Source organism: Coturnix japonica, chromosome Z, assembly GCF_001577835.2.
Source record: "Coturnix japonica isolate 7356 chromosome Z, Coturnix japonica 2.1, whole genome shotgun sequence".
NCBI lineage: Eukaryota > Metazoa > Chordata > Aves > Galliformes > Phasianidae > Coturnix > Coturnix japonica.
Window position 1 is genome coordinate 60,203,845 of NC_029547.1, and position 27,545 is coordinate 60,231,389.

General features: G+C 39.3%; 1 protein-coding gene and 1 long non-coding RNA gene across 3 annotated transcripts in view; both read right to left on the bottom strand.

The window, feature by feature from the left end:
• LOC116652525 overlaps positions 1-16,794 on the bottom strand; it is a 28,719-nt gene extending 11,925 nt beyond the window's left edge. For both annotated transcript variants that reach the window (XR_004305649.1, XR_004305648.1), the window contains exons 1-3: positions 16,654-16,794; positions 15,426-15,601; positions 7,760-7,879 (exon numbers count right to left, since the gene is read on the bottom strand). This is a non-coding gene — a long non-coding RNA (uncharacterized LOC116652525). The remainder of the gene's footprint in view (positions 1-7,759; positions 7,880-15,425; positions 15,602-16,653) is intronic.
• Positions 16,795-25,325: 8,531 nt separating this feature from the next.
• Positions 25,326-26,820, bottom strand: TUSC1 (tumor suppressor candidate 1). The gene has a single exon (XM_015849910.2). The coding sequence runs from the start codon at positions 26,462-26,464 to the stop codon at positions 25,754-25,756; it is 711 nt and encodes a 236-aa protein (XP_015705396.1). The 5' UTR covers positions 26,465-26,820; the 3' UTR covers positions 25,326-25,753.
• Between the last annotated feature and the right edge of the window lie 725 nt (positions 26,821-27,545).

The window sequence follows — 27,545 nt, forward strand, 5'->3', positions numbered from 1 at the left end:
AAGAATGCCTGTTAAAGGAACGGAACATTTCACCATGACAGTTAACTCGCATATCTCAGGTAAACTGTGAAATCAAAATAACAGAATGATCAAATTCTTATTCAGAATATTGCTTAAATTACTAAACATGATATGGAGGAATAATTTAGTACTTTCATTTTCCTGCAGGACTTTTTTTTTTAAATCTACATAGTACATACATACTATTCAAACCAACCTAGCCCCTAAATTATGCAGGCATCAAGAAAAAGAGCAGTCTGAGTCACCATTTAGAAACCAAATCTAAAACTCCATAACTAATAGTCTGTAGATGGAAGAATAATGCATGCTTCAACCTTTTGATTGTCTCAAACTGTAACAAAAGTCTGTATTTTTAAGTGTGCTTTTTTCTTGGTAGAGCTGTAGAGTTTTAAATCTCTGATTTTAAGTTTCACTTACATATTGTGACACAGATTTATCTTTCTTGCCTCTTTATGGACCATTTCCCTTTTAGGCTCCAGCATCTTGATCACTACTGTTTGATGAATCAGCTTTCCTGTTAACTAGAGGTGTAGAGCCATCATCTAATGAAAACACTCTGCATTTTATGACTCCCCAGACTGTACTTCTGCATATTAAAATAGAATTTCAATCTCAGTGTAAGAAATAAAATCAAATCTAACATCTGTGGTCTGAACAGAACTAATGAAACACTGCTCATTTAATTTTAACAGTATTTTCAATGTTAGACAATATAAAAGGAGATACTGAATGTAATTTAAAATGTCTAAAAATTATTAATAAATATACAATTTTGAAGGCAAATTCAACAAGAGCAGATAATGCCTGAACAATCTGGTGGCCTTCTCTGTTGCAGTGGCAGCATCAGTGGACAAAGGGGAGGGAAACTGACGCCACATACTTGGACTTGTGCAAGGTCATTGGCATGATCATCCTTGTTCCTAAATTGGAGAGGTAGGGGTTTGAAGAGGGGGCTTTCTGGTGGTTGAAGAACTCACTGGATGCTTGCAGCCAGAGAGTTTCAGTCAGTGGCTCTGTGTCCAGGTGGAGCCCAGTGTTGAGTGATGTCCTGCAGGGGTCCATCTGGGACCTGTATTTGTAAACATCTTTAGCAGTGACACAGGTGATAAGATTGAGTGCACCCTCAACAAGTTTGCTGGAGGCACCAAACTGCATGGTATGGTTGGTAGAGCAGAAGGAAGGATCCAGAGGGACCTAGACAGGATAGAGAAGTGGTCCTACATGAATCAAATGAAACTGAACAAGGCCAAATGCAAGGTGCTACATTTTGAGTTTCAGCAATCCCTAGTATATGTACAGACATCAACTTAAGTGCAAATTGCTGCTTTCTGCTCTGCCAGAAGTAAAATTGTTATGTTTCCTGCAGGCACTTGGTTTGTCTCTGAGTCTCAGAAGCAGAGTAGTTAAGATAATTCAGTACCACTATAACTACAAGACTTTGCACTGCACTGCACGGCTGTTTGTAGGTCCATGCCTTCTTTCTTGGCTTCAACTTTTTTTCCATTTATATGTCAGGTGTTCTCTAGCAAAATCTATTATTGGACAAAGTGCTCCACAGAATTAGCTTTATTTTGCAACCATTTTCAATATCAGGAAAAAGAAAATAAAAAATCACACCCTATGTCTGTGATCTGCTGACAAGTTAACAGTTCTTTCTACTGCTGCTAAGTATAGCTTGATAGGAGACACTCCCTATCACTATTTCTTTACTGTCACATTATTTTTTTGCAGGCAAACTCTACAAATTTTCTTATGGAAGGCCTGGGAACAGCTACAGAAGAGAAAGAAAGTGCTACTACAAAGCATTACATCAGATTCTGCTTTTCTTAAGTTTCTGTTTCCTTCAAATTTCTCTTTTTCTTAAGAATATCTGTAGCAAGAATGTTACTTTCTGTGCAATACCTAATGTTGCAAGGAACAGATGGATCTGCCAGAAACCAGCAAATATGCCAGAAATACTAAATTTTGTATGAAGCAGAAGAAAAATGAACATAGAAAGCCCATATTCTAATAGGCTGAGATATCTGTGATCTAAGTAATACATGCACTTGTTAATGGAAAATATAAATGACCCAAAAGTTTAAGTTAATATTAATTCTTCATTATTCCAAAGTAAAATACACTTAGGCATAAAATAAAATCATAATTAAAGTCAAACAAACAACAGCAACAAACAAAACAGCAATGCCTGCCTTTAGAGATAATCTTTAGTGGAACATCTGTCTTCATACAACATTAGTCCTTAAACAGGTTTCTTCTCTGTTGACTCATTTTTCTGCTGCTCCTTCCAATCACAATGTATTATATTCAGGAACACTAGTTATTGTTTGAAGTGATATTACTTGTTAATCTGATGCATGGTTAACATGGTACTGGGGAACACTACGAAGTCAGATTTTGTTTTTATCAGCAACAGCCATAACAAAAAAACATGGGATTAGATTTAATGTGGTATAAAATAAAATATTTAATGTGATGTGTTTGATGGCCTCTGTCAGCAAGACAAAGGATGCCATGAATTGTAGCACAGTGCCAGAAATCAGTAGTTTTAGTCAGCTCCTTTGGAGGCATGTTTAAGATTTTAAAATACAAACTTCTAAACAAATATAAATGAGAAATCAGTCTCTGATGGAAATAATAATAATACTAATAGAAGACATAGATTAAGAGAATAGAGAACCTAGAGCTATCTATAGAGTAGAGATAGAACTACAAATGCATGTGATGCTCTACTTCAAATTTCTGTTTGCACTCACATCTAGTCAGATTCTGAGTAATTTTTCTGGCCAATAAAATGTAGTTAAGGATTACATCAGATCATCTCTTCCCGACACCTCTCTGCCTTCCCCTTTTGTCCCTCTTTCCCTTCATTTCTCAGTGTAGTTGTATCATAGCATGGCTTAGATTGAAAGGGACATTAAAGTCCTCCCAGCCCTGAGCTTGCATCATGGGAGTGCTGCCACCGAGCAGGTCAGGTTAGAACAGGGCCCATCCAACCTGGCCTGGAGCACCTCCAGGGATGGGGTACCCACAGATTCTCTGGGCAGCCGTGCCAATGCAACAAAGACATGAAGAATCCAGGCAGAGAACTAGAGGAATTAAGGTGATATTTTGTATATAACACTGCTTGTTTCTGGTAGCCCTGCTAAAAAACTACACTGACGTACAGATAGCCAAGCTTGGCTTTGCCTGGTTTTGCTCAGCCACTTCTGCTTGTCAGCAGAGGGCTAAGATTCACAGTGCCTCAAACTTATGCTTTTTAGGGAAATGTCTTGTGCTATGTTGAGGAAGATTTTTTGTCAAACTTTTGTTACAATAATATATAATTTCTTTAAAGAAATGTCTAGGATAACAAAGTCGTTATCCTATACACCTTATGCTTTCAAGGACAGGAACTTTTGGAGTGCTGTGGTACACACCAATGATATGCATATTTATAGATATGTTTTGAGAAAATCCTTTTCTACATGGAGATGAATATAGTATTTTCAAACAGCAACAACAACAACAAAACATTCTCTACTTCCAGTACATTTTTCTCACTGGGACATGTTTCTTACTGCTCAAGTTACTGCTCTTCAAGAGGAAAAATTAAGGCACTGTCCACAGGACTCTGAAACAAAGTTTTTCAATAGAATATAGGGGATGACATCTTTGAGTGCAGTCATTATTCCCTGCACTTTCATTTTAGAAAAGGAGAGATTTGTAAGTGACCTTGCTCAGTGACTAAAAGTAGGGTAGAACTCACATCCGGAAGTAGTTCTTCTTGCCTAGAGAGATAAGTCTCTTTTCTTATTTGAACTTGGTCAGAAAGGCAAGTTCAGACAAATAATTTTAAATGCCAGTAGCAACCTTAGATCTTTTATTTTGACCTTGACTACAAATAAGCACAGGAACATTCACACATGCATGCATTCATGTGCACACATAACTTAAAATGTAACATATTCAGTCATTTTCCAAAAGCTGTCTGGCAAGCGTATATACTAAGAAACAACACCTATCTACCTACGCTATAAAAAAAATGTGGACGGTGTTTAATTATTGGACTTGATGCTTTTCAAGGTCTTTTCCAATCTGGGTAATTCTGTGATTATTTCTCACTTATTTAAAAGTACACTGTTCATATACATGCTTATTCCCCAAAAATTTTAAGTTTTTTAATATTTTACCGTGTAAATAATATTTCTGTACACATATTCTTAGTTTACAAGCACTGGTACTCCTGTATTTCAGCCCTTTTCCTTCTTTTAAATACACAGCATATATTTAAACCAGTGTATTCCACCAGTCTCTCCCCATCAAATTCCATTCATAATTAATCTCCCAGTTCACACAGTCATCTCTGCAGTATATTCTCCTAGTGAAGGAGATGAGTTCTCAGGGGTGCAACATCTTAGGCCGGGAATGAAGGGTTTACTTTCCTCTCTCCATGTTAGAGAATGCTAATGTGATTCTTCAGAGCTCAGCCTCTTAACAAGGGAAGTGAGGATTTACAGTCCTCTAGCTTTCTCAGCTAAGGGGCTCTTCAAGGCTTTCAAGAGCTGACCTTGCAAAGGACTGTGTTCTTTTAATGCTCTCCCTTTTGAAAGAGAGCTTACCTGTTTTCTCGGTCTGATGCAGATACTGTTAAAAAGGGGTTTCCATGGATACCAACATCAGTAGAAAATGAAAGAGGGTTGTTCTCCTTTCTGACCCACTGGAGTCCCTCACTGTTGCTATGGAAAAGCTGTCACTGCTTTTGTTTTGCGTATCTGATTCTAAAACTACAGTTTAGGAAAGATGTTCTATAGGGATGAGTAGAACAAGTAACAGTTTGTAATTGATCACGGTTTTAGGGCGTTTCTTAAACTTTAGCGTGATTTGTGAAGGAAGTAGATTATTTTACTAAATATCCTTCTTACAGGTCTCTAGAAGGAAGAGTTCAAAAGACGACGAATCTCAGCAGCTTCTGAAGTTCTCTCATATTAATTATTAATGAATTTGAAATTAAACTCTTGTTTCTTGGTGGTCTTCAACACCAGCTATCCCCTGTGGCTAACGGTAATTCTCAGATTAAAAACAAGCAAAGAACTGAATTGTGGAGGTTTCCTCACTGTGGACATGAATCAAAGACCTCTGATGTAAAAGAAAGTATTTCAGCTGACCTGGCAGGGACAGGAATAAGGATGAAAATTCCAGGTTAGACATTCATGAAGGATACTTAATTCTATTGATTTTAATCTTCAGCCAGGAATCTTTTTAGAAATATTCCTGCATTTCAATGAAAATTTCCTTAAAATAAATGAAACACTTCCCCCAGTTTCTCCAAAATACACTCTCGCAGAACTAAACAACTCACTCCCTTTGAGATCCATAAACATTCAGGTGACATGGAAGGGGCTTCCCTAACAATTAAGATTTATTGCCAACACACTGAGAAAGACATACGATGTGCTGCCAAAAAACAAAGAAATTGAAAATTGGTAGAAGAAATAATTGCAGGGGCACAACAGTCAAACAAAAGGGTGTGACCTCCCCAGTCAGGCATTATTTTATCATTTTATGTCACCTGGATTAGTCTATTTGTTTGGATCTTCCACATGTATGTTTTACTGTTTTATTTCCCTTCCTGGTCATGGAGGGCATATATATTGTTTAGTAAGCAGAATTAGGGCCGCTGCAGTTTACATAGTCAATAGCAGTCAAACACTAAGGTCAATGTCTATCACATCTTGGAAAAATTGGGGTTAGAGAAGGTGAAATTATCATTCCATTTTGTTTTTATTGCTTTAATAGAAAACCACAGAGTCCCTGACCCCTGCTGCCACTCATGTCCTGCTCCAATAGCAATGTGTAACCTTCAACACTCAATTACAACAGGAAATAAGGCAAAGAAGAGGTTAGTATGTGTGTTTGGCCAGTGAGAGCCTTTGAAAAAAAGTTCCAAAAAGGCTTCCAAAGAGAGAGGAAGAGGGTGAAAGAGGAGTGCAGGAAGACAAACAAGAGGGACAAGTAGAAAGGAGAAACAAGATGAAGAAAGGGAAGGAGAAGAGTGAAAAGAAAGCCCTTCCTCATGTATTAGCTGGGTGACCTTCAGCCCTGTACATTACAGCATCCTGTAGTATGACAAATCACATACAGCCAGTGTTTGCTCTGAAAGAACAAATTTGTCTTACTGGCTGCCTAAGAGTGACCATATAGACATCACTGGGTTTAGGAATTTAACATACAACTCTGTATGTAGTCCAAATTTTTGAAACAAACGTAAAATAAATTACTTATTTGGAGTGGATATGCAAAGGGGAAGAAGTCATTTGATTTTAAAGGCTAACATGGTTATCACTGCAAGCCGTGTGGGATCAGCCCAGATAAGATGTCTGTAGATGGACGGATGTCTGTCTATGGGTCTCACGGAAAAGGAATGCCTAGAGCTCGTTACTACTCGAGAGAATAATTTTCCTAAGGATAAAAGAACGTTAACCATCCACAGCTCAATTCTAGTTTCCTGGTTTTGGCAGCATATTGCCATGGATTTGTTAGGTTTTATGAAGCTAAAGCAAACACATGGTCTTGCTTGCAGTGAACCATAGAAGGCATCCTCACCACTCCCAGCATCATGTCACCAAATTCTGGACATTCCACAAAGCTACTCAGTCTTGATGGAATAAATTCAACCAATAAAAGTTGGCATGAATCTAACTTATTTTTTTTTTAATTTCATTTTTTTTTCCCCCTAGGGGTTATAAAGCACCGCTATTAAAATATGAACGTTTCTTTTCTCTTGGATTTTTTACTTTATAATTACTGAACAAAATTAGCATTTTTTTCAGCAAATTATTTTTCAGTTTCTCCTCCTTTCCAAGATGGAACACAGTTCTTTTGAAAAACTTTGCATTGAGGGATTAATACAGGTAAGCATTGTATTTTGTGGACTGAGCTAGGGTCAGGCTTCTTTTACATTCCTCTTACTTATTATTACTAGAGTTAAGTTTATTCTGATGCATACTTTTCAGTTCTATCATAGAATCACAAAATGGTTTGGGTTGAAAGGGACCTCAAGGATCATGAATCTTCAACCCTCTGCCACAGGCAGGGCTGCCAACCTCCACATCTAACACTAGACCAGGCTGCCCAGGGCCCCATCCAGCCCCCAAGGATGGGGCATCCACAGCCTCTCTAGGCAGCTGTTCCAGCACCTCACCACTCTCATAGTAAAGAACTTCCCCTGACATCCAGCCTTAATCTTCCCTCCTTCAACTTAAAACCATTTCCCCTTGTCCTGCCATTATCTACCCTTGAAAACAGTTGTATATGTATTCTGTATTCAAGAAGGAAGGTAGAAAGTAAAAAGTAAAGCTGGAAATACTATTTACCTCACCTTAATTCTAATGCCATTGCATATCCACAGCCAAGTAAGAGAGGAGGGAGATTAAAAGGCAGTCTATGTATATTAATCTTATTATATAATCCAGATGATATGTTGTTCTTATGATGTATTAGATCATGCATCATTAGAGTCAGCTATCATTCTAATGATGCATGATGTAATAAATCACAGTGGAACACACTGATAAAGTATTATTGAATAGAGGGGGGCGTTCACATGAAAAGCAATATAGATAGAAGTAAAAAAAAATAAAGATAAAAAATAAAGCAACACAAAACTGTAATCTGGAGCTGGATTCTTCATTGTCAGGGAAAAAAATCAAATCATAACCTTAAACAAAACTCTTATTAAAGCAGATGTAAATTTTACCTCCAAATGGGTCTGGATTTCAGACATCCTCCAAGCTCCCATTTCTGGCACTGAAGAAGCACTTGTGGGATTTCATTTCACACAGCAGAGAACTGAGATCCCAAGCACCTAGTTCAAAGCCTGTAAGAAATACCAAACATAAATCATGCTCCATTAGGTTTCACACATTGTTTGTAAACAAAAATCTGGACGGGAATGGAAGAAAGACACAGCAATTTGCTTTGACTCTTTCAGACACGGTATTTTGAAATGCTTTGAGTTGCTCATTAAATGCTAGAACAGAAAACCTGGCTTTGAAATTAAGCTTTTGTTTTAGGGAAAATAAACACTTCTGCTCTGACGAGAAAACATTTTCATTTAGTGATTCTTTGTGACTTTGTTGTTGTTGTTGTTTCAATTGGATTTAGAAGCTCAAGCAGTGAAGTGGAAATTTTACCACAGTCCAATCAGAAATGATAAAGGATTCACCCTCTCTAACTGGATTAGAGCAAACCTTTAATACATAAATTGATGGATGAGTGGATGGATCTATCACAAATACAGTTGTCTGGGAACTTGCATTAAATTAATCTGTTTTCTTTGGAAGTGCAGCCACACAGCCAAACAAGAAGTTAAATGCTTAGGAGACTGTTCTGCTTCCACCAAAACAAATAAAATGTCCCAGCATCTCCAGCTGATGAAGCCAGCTGCAAAGCTACTGAGAACTACTGTCTGCATTTCAGGTTGACTGCAGGATCTGGTCCTCATTATCTTTAGCAGATAGTTCACAAAGCCATGCAAGGTCCCGTGTCTTTGAAAGGTTATAATGAATACATTTGTTGAAAGTCCGTACAGAACTGGCTGATGACATTAACGCAGATGATAGATGGTATAAAAATGTACAGTTCTTACGACTGTTTAGATATAAAACAATACAAATGTTATTTACTTCTAAAAAGTAAGAAACATTTTCCTTCTTTTGGAGAATTCATTTTCAAATTCAATTACAAAGAAACGTGGTCTTTAATTTATTGATTTCACCTCTTTCCCAGAGTTCAGCTAATTCAATTATTTCTAATTATGTAGGTCAGGCTAATTTCAAAAGACCATCCTACAAATGCAGGCAGCTGTGGAAAAGCCATGTCTATTCTTTTGCAGAGAAGGACAGGAGGGCAGAGAGTCGTTCTAAAAGATTTGGCAGTTGTGATGTTCATCTGGAATCTGCAAGCAGGTTTAAATCAGTCTTTGGCAGAAGAACTGAGAGAAGTCCAAAACTGCCCAGAAGAACATAAGATTAGGCCTTTGGAACATCAGGTAAGCCAAGTCCTGTAGAGTCACAAGACCTGAACTCTGTAACAACATTTGCAGAAGTAAAATCTCTTTTACTGAATTACCCCACAGAACAACATATGCAGAATTCAAACCAAGGGCACCTCCTCGTTCTGACAAGAACACTTCTCTTAGGAAAGTGACATTTCCACCCACTGTTGCCTCGTTAAGTCAATTTTCTGTATAAAGGCTGCAAATTAATCCTCACACATTTTTCAGAAAACTAACAATTGTCCTTCCTCTGTCAATACTTCCCTCTTTAGAAACAATTTCAGTCAGCTGCGTGTGAGCTACCCATCATACATCGCATGAAAGAAAGTCATTGTGACTAGGATCAGAATTCCACTTTGTATTTGTATTTTCTGCATGCTATTCCACCCTTATTCAAACAACAGCTTACACATTCACATACACGGGAATCTTCTTTGCACATTGATCATCCTACAACAATTGCAAAGCTGCCTATATTTGCCTTTTGAGGATCTAGGAATAAAGTGGGCAGTGCTCAAGCAATTTTTGTTGTAAGAATTTTATTCTGGATGAAAGCATTCGGTATCCAGATGCATGTTGAGAAATACTTAAGAGCTATTGCTGCAGCTGAAGCCTGATAGTGGCTGAGATTTTGAAGGAAATGCGTGAACTCACAGAGATCCAAAGCATGAGAAACTATCTGAATGACTGGAGAAATGAACAGACAAACAAATAAATAAATAGCACCGGGTACTATGTGGTAGTGGCAGACTCTCAGATTGGCAAAATTTGGATGGAAATCTTTTGTTTATCAATACTGCCAGGTTTTAAGCATCCCGCTTCCACTCACAGTGGAAATAATGAGGATAGAATTTCATATGCAGTGCTTCAGCTTTTACCAGGATGGAAGTACAATGAAGGTAGAAATAATACTTAAAAGAATAAAAATAAAGTTACAGCAAAATGTTTTATACCTCAGACAACACTGAATTCCAACCCAGAAAGGAGTTTTGGCACAAGTTATTATTATAAAGCTGGTTAAGCTTCTGAATATGTTAGAAAAGATATTTTTGCTATAAGAGTGCTGTAACACAAATACTGTCCAAGCAACATAGAACTTACACAATTACCAACCAGTGATTTCCAAATTACATCCTGAAGTTGTATAAAAGCTTCGGACATTTCCTGTCCACTGATTTTAACAAGTACATGGATTAATTCTTGTTTCGCAGACATCCAGGTCTTAAATCTCACAGAGCTCCATTGGAATGGGATTTCACATACACTTACCGTCCTGAGGCAAGATTGCACAGTTCAGGACTGAAATTGTATGACAAAACTCTTGACAGAATTGTTATTTTTGGTCACCGATGAAAGCAGTTTCTCTTTACTGACAATTTTTAAATAACCTGGACATATTTTGCTTATATTTAAAAAGAAAAAACACAACAAGAAAGCACTACTGTGTAGAAAGGAAGGATAAAAGGTGTGAAATCAGTTTCTGAAATTAATTAAAAGACAATATTCAACAAGGAGTGGGCCAGCACCACAAATAATTATCTCTTGAGATTACACAGTCAAAAAGGCCAATTAAGGTACCAAATATAGTTAATGAGAATTCTTAATTGATTATTTTTCATGCTCTTGGATTAAATTTGCATTTATCTTTAGTTCGTCACGCGCACAGAATCACTTAAACTGCTGCCTCTATGCGTAGTGAACAAGGACTATCTCACACAAAGAATGGGCTGTGGAGGAAAAAGATTCCTGGGTGTCCAGAGTAGGAGCTTGCATCATGATTTAGCCATTATTGTAAAGAGTGTGGAGAAAAATAAGCCCAAGAACTTGCTTTTCCTCACAGCAAAATCTATTAAAATGACGATGAAGGTCCACAATATTCATGTGGTTATTACCCTGTAATGTAGAGATCAGTAAGAAAATACAGCCCAAAGACTCTCCTATCTGCCTCTGCACATGGCATCCATTTCTCTCCTGTCTTCATGAGACAACGACATGTCAGTGAGAGAGAATCTGGTTCGACATCCATCTGCTGCTCTTTTCAGCTTACCTGCCCATTTGTTCAGCTAATTTATCATTCAGACTTTGCAACTCTAAACGTATTTCTTTTCATAATAACATCAAATTAGATGTTGCTGGTAGAAAAAGAAAAAAAAAAAAAAAGGGAGGGATGGGGGTGTGTGTCTAATTGTATATAGATAGGAAAGGAAATCTGATCTCTTCTTGGATCTCTGTTGCTTGCAGGTTAACAAACAAGATACTATCCATAAACCACAGTGAAAAGAACGTGCATATTCCTCCCCCAAATTGATGCTGAGCAGATTAGAGAGCAGAACAGTGACACTTCAGCCTTGGTATTCCGAAGACTGTTATCTTTGTATGTATATGTACATACATATATATATATATATATATATATACACTACATTGAGATTTCTATGTAATGAATAAATACTTTGTTCATGCCAATTAGAACTGAATTACAGTTTTGTAACTATCACACAACAAGTGTGCTGAGCAGCTCACCTGCCAGGTTTCATCCAGTTACCTTTTAGAGGGGCTGGCAGTGGTCCCCCTCCCCTCATAAGCTGGTTTTCCTTGAGCATCTGCAAGTCTGGTTTGTCTGCCAATTTGGGATCACATTTCTTTTGCCAACAAACAACAACAGTGAGGTCCCTACATGGCCTGGTGTTGATCATTGTGAATCCTAAATATCACTGAGATGAAACAGGTTGGCATGCTGACTGCAGACCAACATTTCTGAAGGAAACAAAGACAGCATCCAAATACACAGTTGAGAAACTCTACTTCAGTTACATCAGTACAAATTCATGTTCAGGGCACTGAGTGCACTCACAGATCTCTATGCCCCAGGCTATGCTGCTTAAACCAATCCTAGTGCCCTAGCACAGAGGTGATTGATGCCCAGGAGTGTCCTGCTCCCTTGGGGTCAGGCCTGGCTGACAGTCATGTTTTGATACTCCTGGGTCAGTCCCTGATACTTGCAGCTGCCTGCAGTGCCTGTACACCTCACTGCCTTAGCATTCATGACAGGTGCATGCAGTTCTTTTGATCGTGTACAAGCTTAACACACCTAACAGTGCTTGCATTTGAGTCTCTCTCTGTGTGCCCACTGTAATTTATTATCTGAGCAGGTATGGGAAACAGCTGAGATATCAGACAACACAGCATCAGGCTACAGGGGTTCAGGAAAAGCCAGTAGGATCTTGTGTCCTACTCAGCTTAAAGACCTTGCTAAAAACAAGGTAAATTGTGTCATGGGTGGAAAAAACTAGAAAAGAAAATGGAAGACAAAAGTTTAGCTCACTAGTTTGAAAGTGACCCTTGCAATCAATAACATGTTTTGTTAAATTTGGGTTTGTTGTTGTTGTTGTTGTTTTAATTGTTACTTCCAGCTGCTTCATCTACTAAAGCAAGAAATGTTCTACTTTCTGTCATTGACTGAGGCTTTGGGCTGCCACTTGCCATTTCTTTCCCTGTCTCGTTCACTGGGGTGTTTAAAGGCTGAAGTGTGTCTCATTTACCATTTTCAAGCACTAATTAGTGCTTCTCCTAACTGTATGAGGGACAATATCAGGATAACACCAGTCAGCTTGAGAAGGGTCACAAGCTTATTAATACTCCAGCTGACTCATTCTCTCATTGTGATTAATATCACTTTAGTTGATTTTCGCACTATGTTTTGAGTGAGTCTGCCATTTAGGTTAGAGCTAAGTCAAGATACATAACTAACATTATTAAAAATGTACCTTGTCCATCACTCAATGAATTTTCATCCCTAATTATCTCTCCATTGTTAACAAACCCAGGACACCATCAACATATGATAACCAAATAACAGGGCTTGCAATCCAGAAAAAGCAAAACCAATCAGTTCTTTTGCTGCCACAATGACTCCAAAGAAAAGTAGCTAAAATTAATCTGGAGCTCTGTTCTGCACAATGCTTTCTGCTCCTTTTGACTTCCACAGAACACTGTCTAACTGTGCTGCCAAAATACCTTACATTAAAGTATTGTTTGGAAAAAATAACAAACATATAAACCCTGACTGAATCCTATGAAACACAGCTGTAATGGGATAATTCTAGTACTTTATAGTACTGCAGCTCTGAATTCTTTAGTTTTCTTTGCACAGTCATGAAACAGCAGCAGAAAAAACATCTGAAGCACGGCTATTTCCAATTTGCCGTTGTATCTGTGAGAAAATTCTTTCCTCTTGCAGCTCCTGAGGAGAACACAGACTCCAGAGGCTGTGTATGTAGAAATAACAGTTGGGCAGGCATCCTGTAGCAATATTAACAAACAACGCTTATTTGTTTTAGTAGGCTGTGTGTAAGTATATTTGTCTTAGTTTCAGCTGGGGTGGAATTGTTTTCTTCACAGTGTCTGGTATGATGCTCTAGGAGAAAAACAATGCTGCTAATGCACTGATGTTTCTAGCTGCTGCTAAGCAGTGCTGGACAACGCCAAAGCCATTCTTAGTGAAGAGACCAAGTTGCTGAGTGGGGACAGAATTAGGACTGCTGACTTAAACTGGCCAAAGGGATGTTCCATATCATACGGCATCATGCAGAATCAATTTTGAAGGGAGTGGAAGTTCATCTTGCTCTCTTTCATTGCTTGTGGGGTGAGCTAGGCATCAGCTTGGGGGTGGTAATTGCTTACACATCACTTGTTATATACATTCATATATATATTTGCATATATATATGTCATAATTATTATCCTTTTTTTTTTTTTTTTTTCTTCTATCTGAGTAAATGGCTTTTTCTCAGCCCACAAATTCTACTTTGTTCTTTTTTAAAGTTCTCTCCCCAATCTTACTGGGAGTGAGCAAATGACTGTGTGGTGCTCAGCCACCTGCTGGGTTAAACCACAACAATCTTAAAGTGTTCCAAGGCTGCTGACAAATACTGCTTGGCATGAGAGATAATACAATACCCAGAGCTGGAAAAAAACAGTTCTGTACAAAGCAAAGGCTGCTGATACCTCTAAATTATGAAAGGACAAAACAAGATGTAATTAACCTTGAACATCATTACAAAGGTACTAAAAGGTGCAAACTAAGAGTAGTACACAAATATATCCTCACACTTTGGTGGCACAACAAGTTTTCCAAATGTAGGTGAACTATGTAACCACCAAAGGGGCAAAATGTCTGTGCAGTTGTATGGATGAGGCTGTAAGTAAAAGGATGAAACAAGCACAAATGACAAATAGTGCGAATATCCTTCTCAGTAGACAAGGCTTGCAAAGACAAAGGAAAACAAGGTAAGCATTTAGAGGAATGGAGGAAACCCTCTTTCAAGTAGGGGCAATAGTCTAAACACATCAGCCTTCAGCTAGGAATTCTTGGCCACAGTAAGAAAAAGTTTCCTCTGACTCTTATTTATCCAATGCACGATCCAGTCTGGGAGATACTGGAGACCTGTATATTCACATGACAGCAAATCAACTGACCTACCAATACAGCATCATCCCCTCAGAACCACGTCTTCACAGCTCATTTAGGATGTGTGGAAGACTGACAGCTTCGTACTCATACCTCCGATGAGAGTTTTTAAGAACAGATTTCTATCACTGGTAGTGCTGCTAAGAAACTAAATTATTTCTTTGGAATTTAAATCTGACTTAAGTCATCAGTCCTGCAAACTCTCCAACACAGCAATCACTGGATGCACCTAAAGGACGCACAGGTTTTCAAAAGAAAGATTGGTCTGAGTCTGGTTATTTCTGCAGAAAATACATAGATATCACAAACCAGAGCTACTAGCACCAGCCAACTTGCAGATTTCATAACTTCACACTTTTAACATCAACTGAATATATTCAGATATACTCATGATGTTACCTTTATTTATTCTTTCATTTCCTTTTCTCCCTCTTGTACCTAGTCAGATTTTAGGGTATACTGAACACCACACAAAGTCAAGCTTTACAGAATACAAGGACAAGTGAGATGTCTGCAATCAGAATGCTAACAAGGATGAGCAAGAAACTTAAGGCTACTGAATACAAACCATAACAATCCCCACATCTCTAGCACAGTGCTCATTTCATCTGCAAGTATATTGTGCTCAGGTGCTGCAGGAATGCTGTTATATAGCAGCAATCACATCAGAAACATATATTTCAATACAGAAGTGAAGGCACACATGCTGGTGTGCAGATAGAAACAGATTGTACTTTCCAACATCAGTAAATGATATTCAAAACTTCTGATATTACATTCCAGATATTTAGATGTTATCTGCAGGGAGAGTTCAGGCATTTAGAAAGAAAAGTACCATCTTCAGGTTTTTAGGAAGGAGATTTTTAGTGCAAAAAAGTTACATATATTCTTACTCACCTCGATCCATTCTTGCTAGTGATAGGTTATAACAGGATATAATCTAGAAAATGTGACTCTGTCAGTCCACATTACAGCAAACGATAATTTGTGCTACAAGTCCTCATTGCATTTGTTTATTTACTGGCACTCTCGTGCTGTTTTTCTCATGCTACCTGGAGAGGAAAACTTGTAAACTGAGAAAAGAAAGAAACGATATAAACTTTACGTGGTGGTTACCCATCAAATGTTACTGAATGCTGTAACCTTATAAATAATCTATGTATTATAAATTACATTACTGATTAAGTTCTTATTTTTAATACATAGTTAAATTAAGAAAAAAAAAAAAAAAAAGAATAGCTTTAGTGGAGCAACAGTATGTACACTGATTGTTAACTGTGAGTCATATTATTTGCTTTTCTTTCCCTTTATCCCTAGAACCTAACTACTGGATAATGGCAGTAATTAGCTGTGGTCAGTGACATGGCTCAATCCAAACTTCAGTGCCTTATCAAAACAAAGCACATTCTCTAAGTGATCATAATATTGATGTTCAACATTTGAACTTCTACCTGTAAACAGGATGTCAGTACAGAAAATGAACCTTTTAAAAATTAAATGTGTTAGACCTTGTTTTTTTCCACAAGAAAAAGACATTAATTCCACCCAGTTTAGCTACAGGCTGTGTTCAAAACTAATGTATTATCTTTAAATTCAGTACTGAGTAAGATGCCCTCAGGATGGCAGCAAAGCTGCCCTTAATATAAGCCCTTAATAATGGTAGAGTTGGCTGAGTAGAATAAAAGTCATTAAAATCTTACAGAGGTCAAATACAAGTGTGAAAAACATTCTCAATTATAGAGTGAGGAGTTTTAATCTGATAGATATTTTGCTGCTCTAAAGGCAAATTTTTGCATCATGGAAGTCATCCTATAAACTTCTCAAAACATTTTTACAACAAAATTGAACGGCTTATTAAGACAACAGAAAGGCTTAAATAGAATTCATTATTTTGGATAAGCTGTTCACCTTTCACTCCTCATCCTACCAATGTTTATAGGTTTCCAAAGAACATGTTTTTAAAGTATAATCTTGTTATCAGTGATACCCTAATGTGTAGTTGATACAAACCTTGATATCACCAAATGTATCTTCATTGGTTACAACTTGTCACATACATCAGTAACTAGTAAAAATTAAACAGTTGCTGCTCACAAGTAGAAAAAATTGTTGTATTTATACTTACATTTAGTTCTATGTTATGATTGATTTTGTTCTCCATTTTTAGCAGTGCTTTTGGTTAACTTTTCCTGTTTATTTTCAGAAGACATGAATGTAAGTAGTAGATTTTCTGACCAAGAGTTTCAGATGAAGGTAAGAGATTCATTTATCCTGTAAAAGGAAAGAGTCATTTAGACACTTTGGCATATCACATTTATCCATTGACTGCTCTCACCTCTGTAAATATGCTTATGCAGCTCAAGATCTCAATCTGGAAAGAAAAAAGAGCGAGAGGAAAAAAAAAAAAAAAAAAAAGAACATTACATATAATATGGCTCCTGCCAACGCTTGCATACAACAGAAAATTTTGACCTTTAGGCAGGTATTTTGGGCATGAACTAAATGTAATGCATTCGCACTGTGAATGGCAATGCAATAAACCACAGCCACTAATAAGATAGAATCATAGAATGGTCTGGGTTGGAAGAGACCTTAAGGATCATCTGCTGTAGGTAAGGTTACCAACCACTAAAGCAAGCACTAGATCAGGCTGCTTAGGGCCCCCTCTTAGAAAATCTCCAATGAGGAAGCATCTACTTCTTTGGGAAACCTATTCCAGTGCCTCACCATCCTCTGAGAAACAAATACCTTCTAGCATTCAGCTCAGCCTATCTTTGCTGGGGAGGTGCTCCAGCCCTTTGATCATCTGCATGGCCTTCCTCTGGACCCACTACAACAGCTCCACACCCTTCTTGTGCTGGGAGCCCCAGGCCTGCAAACAGTGCTCTGCTTGGAGTCTAATGCGGGCAGAGCAGAAGGGCAACCCCCTCCCTAACCCTGCTGCCAGCCTTCTGCTGGTGCAGCCCAGGCCTTCTGCTTTTTTGTCTGCCTCACAGATTATTATTTTATTATTTTCTTTCAAGTATATGATCTTCAATAATCTAAAATGTAATCCTTCCTTCTCCAAATTTCAAATATTTCAAACATTCTTCAATATTTCAAAACTTAGACTACTGCTGTCCAATACTTTCTCTCGCGCTCCTTTTCTATTGGCTACAAGTAGCTCCACAGACCAGAAGCAGCAAATAGGAGTGCCAAGACTTCTTGCAAAATCATTTTATTTCACACATTGAGTATTTTACAAAAGTCACTTCATGACACATAGAGTCCTTCCTTCACCTTAGCCAAGACCAAGGATAATATTGCAGGTTGGAACATAAAACAGCTTTGTTTTCAATCAACTCCATGCTAAAAGTGTGTCCTGAAGTTGCTTAATTGCTCTAACAGTTTAAGAGTATATTACATATTTAAACAAACCCCAGTATTAATTTAACATGAAAATGATTAAAAGTCATATTCCTTACATATTTTAGAATTTTTTCAGCCCACGTTAATGTGTAATTGCAAGGTGCCTGAGGCACCTGCACACATTAATTTCACATTCTCTGCTGATGAAGGAAAATCATAAATAGCAGCATGACTGCTGGCAACGAGATTGATAGGATGGCGAACAAATAGGGTTAATAAAAATGACCTTCTGTAAGAAAGATATTGTCAAATAGGACAACATAACACACTGTAAATAAAACACCAAATAATGTTTAACAGATTTCTTTCCCCAGGGCTGGTAACAAGCAAGCTTTCTGTTTGCAAGCCTGTCACTGTTTGCTTTACCTATTTGCTTTGTTTTAAAGCAGAGCCACATTAAGTGGAGCCAGGATATCACGTTCAGCATGCAGGTGACACAACCTTACCAAAAGACATCTCTTCTAAAGCAAAGCATCATCCAACATTTTTGTTCTGATTCAGAGCAGAGATTTTAAGAGATAATAAGTTCACTGGAAATCAGTGTAACATTTCTGAGACATCAAAACATTTTGTTTCTTTTTCAATAATAAAATATTAACAACATCAACATACTCTGAAATCATTCCTCTCCCCCCTCCCAAAACAAACGAACAGACAAACAAACTTAGCATATACCCATAATTATGGAAACATTCTGTCCCTGCAGACAGCCAAGGCCAGGCTGGGCTGGGCTCTGGGCACTGTGATCTGCTGCAGGTGTCTCCCTTCCAACTCAAAATGATTCTGTCAATCTATGAACTACTGTGTGTATTCTCAGCAGCCCATCCCATTGTAACAAAGTCACCATGCTGTTCACACCCACTGAGCCAAGGGATTTGATTCAGTGGCTGAAACCTGCTTTCCTTGGAGTGCCTAAAGGCCAAATTAATAAATCCATTCTCAACTGCGAAATGTAGTGTTGCTCCTTTGCAACTAAAGAAGGTTATTGAAAGGCTGCACTTCCAACTGGAGGACTGAAATTCTTCTTGTACTCATTTACACAACAAGCAGAATAGCTTGTCTCAAATGTGTGTAGAACCAGGAAAAATAGAGGAGAATATAGGCACACCTGAAGACGAGTAATTAACTGTGCTGCCTCCATTGGAAATCAAGATTTTTTAAAAAAGGCTACCTTCCAGCTCTTTAATATCTTTCAGTTCTGCCTTCAAAACACTGAGCCTCCGAAAGCACTTCTTTCAAACTAATGAGCTAACACGCCAAGCTGTGGAAGATAAATTATGTGGCGGTATTGAAAAGATATCCTGTGAAACAGCTCAGACCAACATCAATAAAAACGGTAATTTTCCACCACTAAAAGCATCTAACTTTAATTGTCCTGTGCTGTTCATTTAAAATACCTGGCTCCATCATGTCAGTTCCTTTTAAGACTGAAGGCAAAAAAAAAAAAAAAAAAAAAAAAAAAATTTAAAAAAAGTAGGAATGGGAAATGATCTTACTAATAACAATTGTCACCTCCATTTTCAAAAGGCTTTTTTAATAGGAGGGGAAGGCAGCTCCTCCTGCTCACTGACATAGGCACATCACACACAGTGAAAAAGCACTGTGCACAAGGTAGATGTGGGGACAGATCTTTTCCATGCATCCTCATCTTTGCTGAACTGCTCACCACTTGGCACTTAATGTTTTCCAGCAAGCATGCACCATCACTATTAGTTGCTATCCTACCTCCATCTAAAGCAGTTGTGGTTATCTGAGAGTACCCGCTGTCCACGAGGAAATGAGTCAGATGAACACTGGAAACCACAGACAGCCCTTGCTACTGGCTAGGGTTCATGCAGCATTGCTGGCCACATCTGCAATGGCACAGCACTTGCCGTGCCTCTCCAGTGATGGATGGTTTCAGACCCTTGCTGGTGGTCCTTTGCAAAGTGAGACTCATGCTCAGGTAGTGCCATGAGCCACCTCAGCACGAGGAGGAAAGCAAATAGTCCCTATTAGATAGAATAATCTGTTCCTTCGTACACACTCTTTCTCAGGTGAAGGAAGGGATCTGCAGGGTTTACAGCAAGATCTCTTTGTAAAAAACAATCACTACAAGCAACAGTTCAGTGAATACTCAATCATTTCTTGCCACAGTTGTCATGCTTATAGCAACTATCTAGATAAGCTACTTCATCACCAATGATAACTGAATTTATTGCGAAAAAAATCTTCTTTTTAGTATTGATTTGTCTGTTCTCCTGTCACCAGTTTTTCAGAGTAGGGCAAGCTGCATTGCCCTTCCTTACACAGCACAGAGCCTCTCCTGATGATTATCTCCACTGACTGCAGAAGTACAGTTTCTGGAGATTACCAGACTACACAGGGAGTCTGTCTCCACCTCATTACATGAAAAGTGCATTATCAACCTCACAGAACATACAGGAAGGTAACCGCACATTGTCACAGTCACACAGGTCATTTTGCACACTTAAAGATTTTATTTACACCTTCTTACAGCACTCACTTTTACTTAACACTCTGAAGAATTCATAGATCTTGTCACTCTGTAATGGATTCTTCTATGTCCACCAATTTCTGCTTCCGTTTGCTTTCATAACTTTTAAAACATTGTCTTTGAATTGTGAGCTCAGATACCCTTTAAGTTCATTCCTTCTCTTCTTACCCAGGAAATACTTTCCAAACCCTGCATTATCATTTCATTACAACTTTTTCAGTTTGTCCTGGAAATGTTTCCACTGCTCATGACATTTCTTCTCTATTCTGCACACTCGGTGCCTCCAACATTTTCTGTACTGCTTCCTCCTTTCCCATTCAAAGCCATTTTTTTCCTCCCAGAAAACCAGGGTAGTAGTAAAATGGTTAATTCTTTCCTTATATGTTCTAAAACATTAGTGTTACCTAAAGGATAATACTCAGCAGCCAGTATGTTGCAAGAGGGGGAAAAAGGCAAACAAAAGCAAAAAAAATCCAAGATGCAGATAAGTATAATTACAGACAAATAAGTTGTGTCCACTGATGCACAAAACTGTACACTTAACTGATGGGCTGAACTCAGCTCACAGTTCCAATTGCCATGACTCAATGAAGTTATACTAATCCACCCTACTTCTATAATTTGCATGTCAGTGTAATACCATATTGTTTTCCCCAAAATTCATATCTACACACAATGTTCTGTAATACTTTCCACACAACCAGAGAAAGCCCATTTGCCATTTCAACCAAAAAGGCACCATATGCTGACTTAAGATTCCACAGAACATTATTACAAAAACACAGTAGTACACTATAAATTTTCAAGTGAATCAGCAGCACTGCAATTTGCAGTTAACTTTGAAAACACGGGAATAGCCTGACAAATTAAGCTAGGTCAGTTTCCTAATGAAATGCATCATCAACCTTAATTTTATTCAATAGAATTTGTTTTACTAGCTGGAAGGAAATTTCATTGTAGGAATGCTACTTTCTAATTTACTGAAATAGCTGCTTTGAAAATAGAGCATTTGCTGTAAAAAGCCTGAGACTACACAAATATACAGTATAATCATCGCACTAAAAGGACTCTGCACAAACACAAAGATAAGTTTTCATACGTATGTTTAGAGAAAAACAAAAAAAGATTAATTCAACATCTGATTGCAAAGACTCAGTCCTATGCCTAATGCAAGATTATTACTTCTGAATGTGTTAAATCTACACATAGGCACAAAACCACAAGCTTTTATAAAGCAGAACTGGAAGCTTTCTTGGTCCAAAATAGACATGTTTTTGGTCTGAATATGAATCATATTTCACACTGCTACAAGACCAGAACATTCTTATTAGACGTTTTATTATACGAGACATGGAAATGACACTTCAAGAACAGCTAATATGGAATACTCAGTTCTCCTGGAAGGTCTGAAAGAGAGGCAACTCTGGTAAGAGTACTTGATACAGACTGAAAGTAACTTAGATTTCTGCATCAAACTTGAAACAGTATTAAGGAAGATTTGAAAAAGCAGAGTGGTACAACCAGTAGCAGCTAATTAACAAGAGAGGCCTTGCGGATTAATCAAAACCTGACCAGAAAATATATCTTTTTAGATAGAGAAGACACACCGGGACGCTTCTGAGTACTGCATAAATGAAAGGTACATGACACTGTTCGGTTCAGTACAGATTCCTCCAGAAATTTTAACAAACTAAATATACAGAAATGTAAACTGACAGCTGATTTGGACAGCAGTTATGTTACAGCTCATTTTATGGAAAGCTCAGTGGTCAATAAGTGCTTTCGCTGTTTGTTTTTTTTTTTTTCCAGTATGGTTAGAATTACAAACTTTCAACTGCCATAAAAAACTCCCATAAAATTGCATCATTCTTTTCTTACTGAAGAAGCAGTAGTAATAGCAGGGACCTCAATTACAAATAATATGACAAAAAATTAAGGTGTTGGCTTTAGCAAACAACACCCTCAGGTTAACAAATGTGTCACAAAAATTACCATTCTTTTTCCAGCAAACCCACATAAGATGTGGAAACCCTTCAAATGAGGGGGAAATCCTTTACTGAACCAATTCCTGATGTAAAATCATACCTTATTTCAGACTCTTTAGATTTTCTGTAGATTCAGTCAATCACTGTGAAGAGCAAAGACACATTTTTTTTGCTCACCAGCGCAGCACAGCAAAACTGACTCTTCTTCTACCTACAAAATCAGGAGAAAGCTTTTTCTTAATATTAATTCTCAAAAAAGCATCAGTCCTGAATTAAAAACAATTCCAACAGTCAAGATTAGAAGTCATGGAAATCTCAGCTGAGAACAAGGTGTTGTAATATTAGGTTGAAAATGACTGAATGTCACTATCTAAAAAACAGAATTACCACATGAACACCGAGTCATGGATCTGAATGAGGAACAGACAACACTAAAGGGTATTTAGCAATGAGAACAGCACAGGTGCAGCTAATTGTTAGCAATTTGCATACAAACACACCAGCTGTTGTTGCTGTAGCCCATGTAATTTTTGTAGGCAGTTATTACAGCACAAGAAATGACTACTGACTTATCAGAGTGACTGTATTTACGCACTTCTTAACTGCCACAGCTTTGTCTGTGATGTGGGCCCTCAGAACTAGAGTGATCATTCAATTCAATCTGGATATGACACATAAAGACGACTTCCCCTGGCACTAACACCTGAACTTCCCAGTCAACAATGCAGACACCAGACAGCAGTTCAAAACATTCAAAAAGAGACTCTGTTACTTTGTGATCTGCTTCTAAGTCACTTCTTTAATTAATTTCCAAGTTTGGAATTCATAAATACCTCATTCAGCTCAGTCTTGGCTGAACTGAACAAAACCAAAATGGGATACAGAACATGGGGAGATACATGGAAAAGAAAGTAAAGCAGATGCCTGCTTTGATAGGAAAATAGCTGAATTAGAGTGATCTGAATGGCATTAGTTTATCATACAGAGACATTTAATTTATTTCATTATTCTCTGCGGACAGCTAAAGCACCCCAAGGCCCTCACATATTCAAGATGAGTATAGAGGACAAAGGCTCTTTCAAAGTGCAATACTTAATGAAACTTAAATTAGGTCTCAAAAGAGCAATGGAGTGCATATATACATATATACACACCGACACTGAGCCATTTTATTCAAATGCATGTGCTTTAAAGTAATTGCCATCAAGTTCATTCAGTGCTCCAGAAGGTTTTAGTCAGGTATTTTAATACAGTCATGCATACAGCTTCCATGTTAACATACACTTCATGTTTTGTTTACATGAGGCACAGGACAGAAGGGTAAGTAAAAGTCTGCAAAAAAGATTAAGCATTTAAGAAACACAAAACAATTCTGCCATATTAACAAATATGCAAGATGTTACTGAATTCAGGGCTCTGCTCAACTACATAAATGTATGTGTATAAATATATACATATCTTTTTGACAAATAAATTTAAGGGAATATATGCTCATGTTTTTAAACACTGCAGTTTAATAAAGTGATCAGGCAGCCAGTGTTGCCTAATGATTTTATACATTGTGCTGAAAAAAAACAAACGGGCTTGAATTACATGGTTTTGAAAATCGTTGGAATAGAATTGCAATGATTTTGAATTAAAAAGATCAAGCTAAAAGGAAGATAACAGGAGAGCATGGTGCTGTATGCTGACTATAATGTAGGAATTCTTCTCCGTAAGGCACTCCCATCCAAACCAGGGAGGTAGCATTCAGACAAAAGCTAGAACTTCAAGATTTGACTCCTATCTGGTAGCAAACAGAAATTAAGAGGAACAAATAGATGACAATAAAATGTCGAGGAAAATATAAGTACTTCATACAATTGTACTAGCACTTCATAAGATTATAGGATCATTTAGGTTGAATAGAACTTCAGCATCATCAAGTCCAGCCATCAGCATGCCCTACCAAGACTCACAGCTAAACCAGGTCCCTCACTGCCACTCAGGATCACAAACTCATTCACATTGAAACAGATTTTCAAAAAAAGAAAAGACTTTCACTTCTGCAATCACTTCATATGCATAAACACTGTAACTTACCAGACAATTTCAAAGTTATTCTGCATTTTCTGCCAGCCATCAACACAAGGTTTAGGCTAAATGTCAGCTTTAGAGACAAATGAGGTCACTTCTGCAATGGTATGCTTCAAATCCAGAGAGAGAATCACCAATGTTGGAAAGGCCTTCTATAACCATCCAGTCCAGCTGTTCACCTATCCCCAGTATGTCCCCACTAAACCATGTCCCTTAGTTGACACCTCAGTGATTCTTGAATACTTCCAGGGATGGTGATTCCCCCACCTTCCTGGGCAGCCCATTCCAGTGCCTGATCCCTCTTTCAGAGTTTTTTCCTAACTCCCAACCTGAACCTCTCCTGGTGCACCTCAAGGCCATTCCCTCTCATCCTATCATGAGTTACAAGGGAGAAGAGGCCAAACCCCACCTCACTACAGCCTCCCTTCAGGGATTTACAGAGAGCAATAACGTCTCCCCTGAGCCTCCTCTTCTCCAGACTGAATAACCCCAGCTCTTTCAGCTGCTCCTCATAAGACTCGTGCTCCAGATCCCTTAAAGCACAGGGCCTGGATGACTTTCTTGCAGTGACAGGCCCAAAACTGAACACAGGACTCATGGCCTCACTAGTGCTGCGTACAGGGGGCCAGCCACCTCCCTGCTCCTGCTGGCAACAACATTTCTGATACAAGCCATGAGTGTTAGTGCACTTTATGAGAGGTTTATGCTGACGTGATACAGAAGGAGGAGAGGTCTGAAAGATGGTTTCTTGGACTCTGGGGAACTGCATTACAAAGGCCTGAGGTATGTTTCACCCACAATTACCAAATAAATGCTAGACACAAATCACACTTGAGATAACCATTTGCTGGGTCTTGTTTTTATTTAACAGTTGTGGTTTTATGTAAGTGCAAAATAAAAATCAGTATTTATGTGAGGGTAAACAAAGTCCATTCTTAGAGACACAGGTTCCATTCCTCATTCAATGCCCAGGCAACGTGGTACTCCATGGACCAGTGGCTTTCACCAGAGAGCTGATGAAATAACAGACTACTAGGAATTGGCCAGAGCCATCTTCTGATAGTCTCTGTGCTACGAGGCCTACACGATCCTGCCTACAGAACAGCTGACTGCTCTGAGATGACATGGGGCCAACAGGGACGATTCTCTCCACAACGACGGCAGCTTTAAAACCTTCTTCGACCACAGCGTCGACCTCTTCCAAATGTCCCTTTCCCGGCTTCTGCAGCGCTGCTGTGGCACACGTTTAGGCGATGGGATCACACCCTGCACCGATCTCCGGGCTCGGAAAGCAACTTGCCACAGATCGGGCTGTGCGGAAGGACAGCACAACCCCCATCTCCGCCGAGCCCCAAGCACGGCAGCACCGCCTCCTTCTCTTCGGGACCGCCTACGGGGGCGGCGCGGGGCTCCTCCGGTTCGAGAGCAGCCGGCGGCAGCGGGTCGTCCCGTAGCAGCTCCTGCAGCTCCTCGTCGTCCAGCTCCGCCCGCTCCTGGCAGCGCCGCAGATGCTTCAGGGCGAGGCGGTGCTTCTCGTGCAGCCTCTCGAGCTGCGCCCTCAGCGCCTCCGCCTCCCCTCCCGATCCCTGCCGCTCGCCCTTCTCGGGCTCGTGGGGGCCGTTCCCGAGCAAGGCCTGGTGGAAGAGGCAGCGGTTCTCGCGGCGCAGCCGGCGGTTCTCCAGTCGCAGCCGCACGTTCTCCAGGCGCAGCTGCGCGTTGTGCCACTCTCCCTCCTCCCGCTGCTGCACCGCCTCGCAGTGGCTGGCCGCCAGGTCCGCGTAGCGCTCCGCCAGCTGTTGCGGGCAACCCTGCGACTGACCCTTCCAGCCCTTCTCGCCGCCCCACTCCGAGAACCGCGCCCCGCCGGCGCCGCGCCCCCCACGGTTGATCCCGGCTGCCAACCACGCTCGGCCCCTCCGCAAAGAGCCGGTGCAGCCCCAGCGGCCGTACACCGCGCACGTGCGCCTCATCGGTGCCGGTCCTGCCGCCGCCGTGGTTGCTGCCGCCGCGGGAGGAGGGAGGGACGGAGGGGAGGAAAGAGCGCGGCGCGCCGGCGCCGCTTCATGCAATGAGAGGAGGGGTTTCACTGCGGCGGGGCGGTGCTGGAACTCTGCTTATGTGTTTGCACTTCAGATTGTAAACTGTTTGTGGAAGGCACCGTGCTTTACTGGCTGTGGGAAGCTAGTTAATTGAGTGTTACACGAATGACCCGCTGAATATTTAAAGGATACTGTGTTTGATACTCATAACGATTTACAACATGGGCATCCAGCCTTCCGGTCTGCCTGGGCTGCACTGAGTGGAGTTGTGGGCCACACATAAAATATGTACTGTAGTTAAGGTATATAAGCAACAAAACTTACTTTTTGTTGCCTTTTTACGTTTTAAAAACCAATAAAAACATAAAACTTGTGGGTTATTTCACCATGTTTTTGTGGAACTAATGCATTCATTCATTTCGGAGAAAGTGGTTGTGCGATTCTTTTGTGAGCTCTCTTTACTCTTCTTCTACTTGATCCTTACCACTAGCTGTTCATAAATGTGCATACTGCCAGAAGTAATGACATGAATAGGACGTGAGCTGAGAGGTGCTTTTCTCTGGTAAGACAGATCTTATGGAAGTATACTAAAGAGACATGGTCAGATTTTTGAGTTAATGATGACAGCTCTCCAGATTCCACTTGAATATTTGTAGGTAGTATATGTATGCATATGTATGTGTTGTCCTTTTGATAGGAGCCTTCCTGAGTACTTGTGAAGCAGGGTCATCCAGAGGTCAACAAGCAACAAGATTAAAAATACAGCATGGCATACAGCTTTAAAACTGGGGTGATAAGTGCCTTCAGAATAGTAGGTTCATTGATGTCATCTTTCAAGGTGCAAGGCCCACTTGGGTGGTTTTAATGTGTTTATGTAGTCATCACACTTTAAGAATCTAAATGGGTATTTACAGAGTTTCTAGCTGACCAATTCTGAGCTTTTTGAAGGAAGATAAATGTTAACTAATGTTTTCTTCATGAGTCAGCCTGAAGGAAATTCTTACCTGGAAAA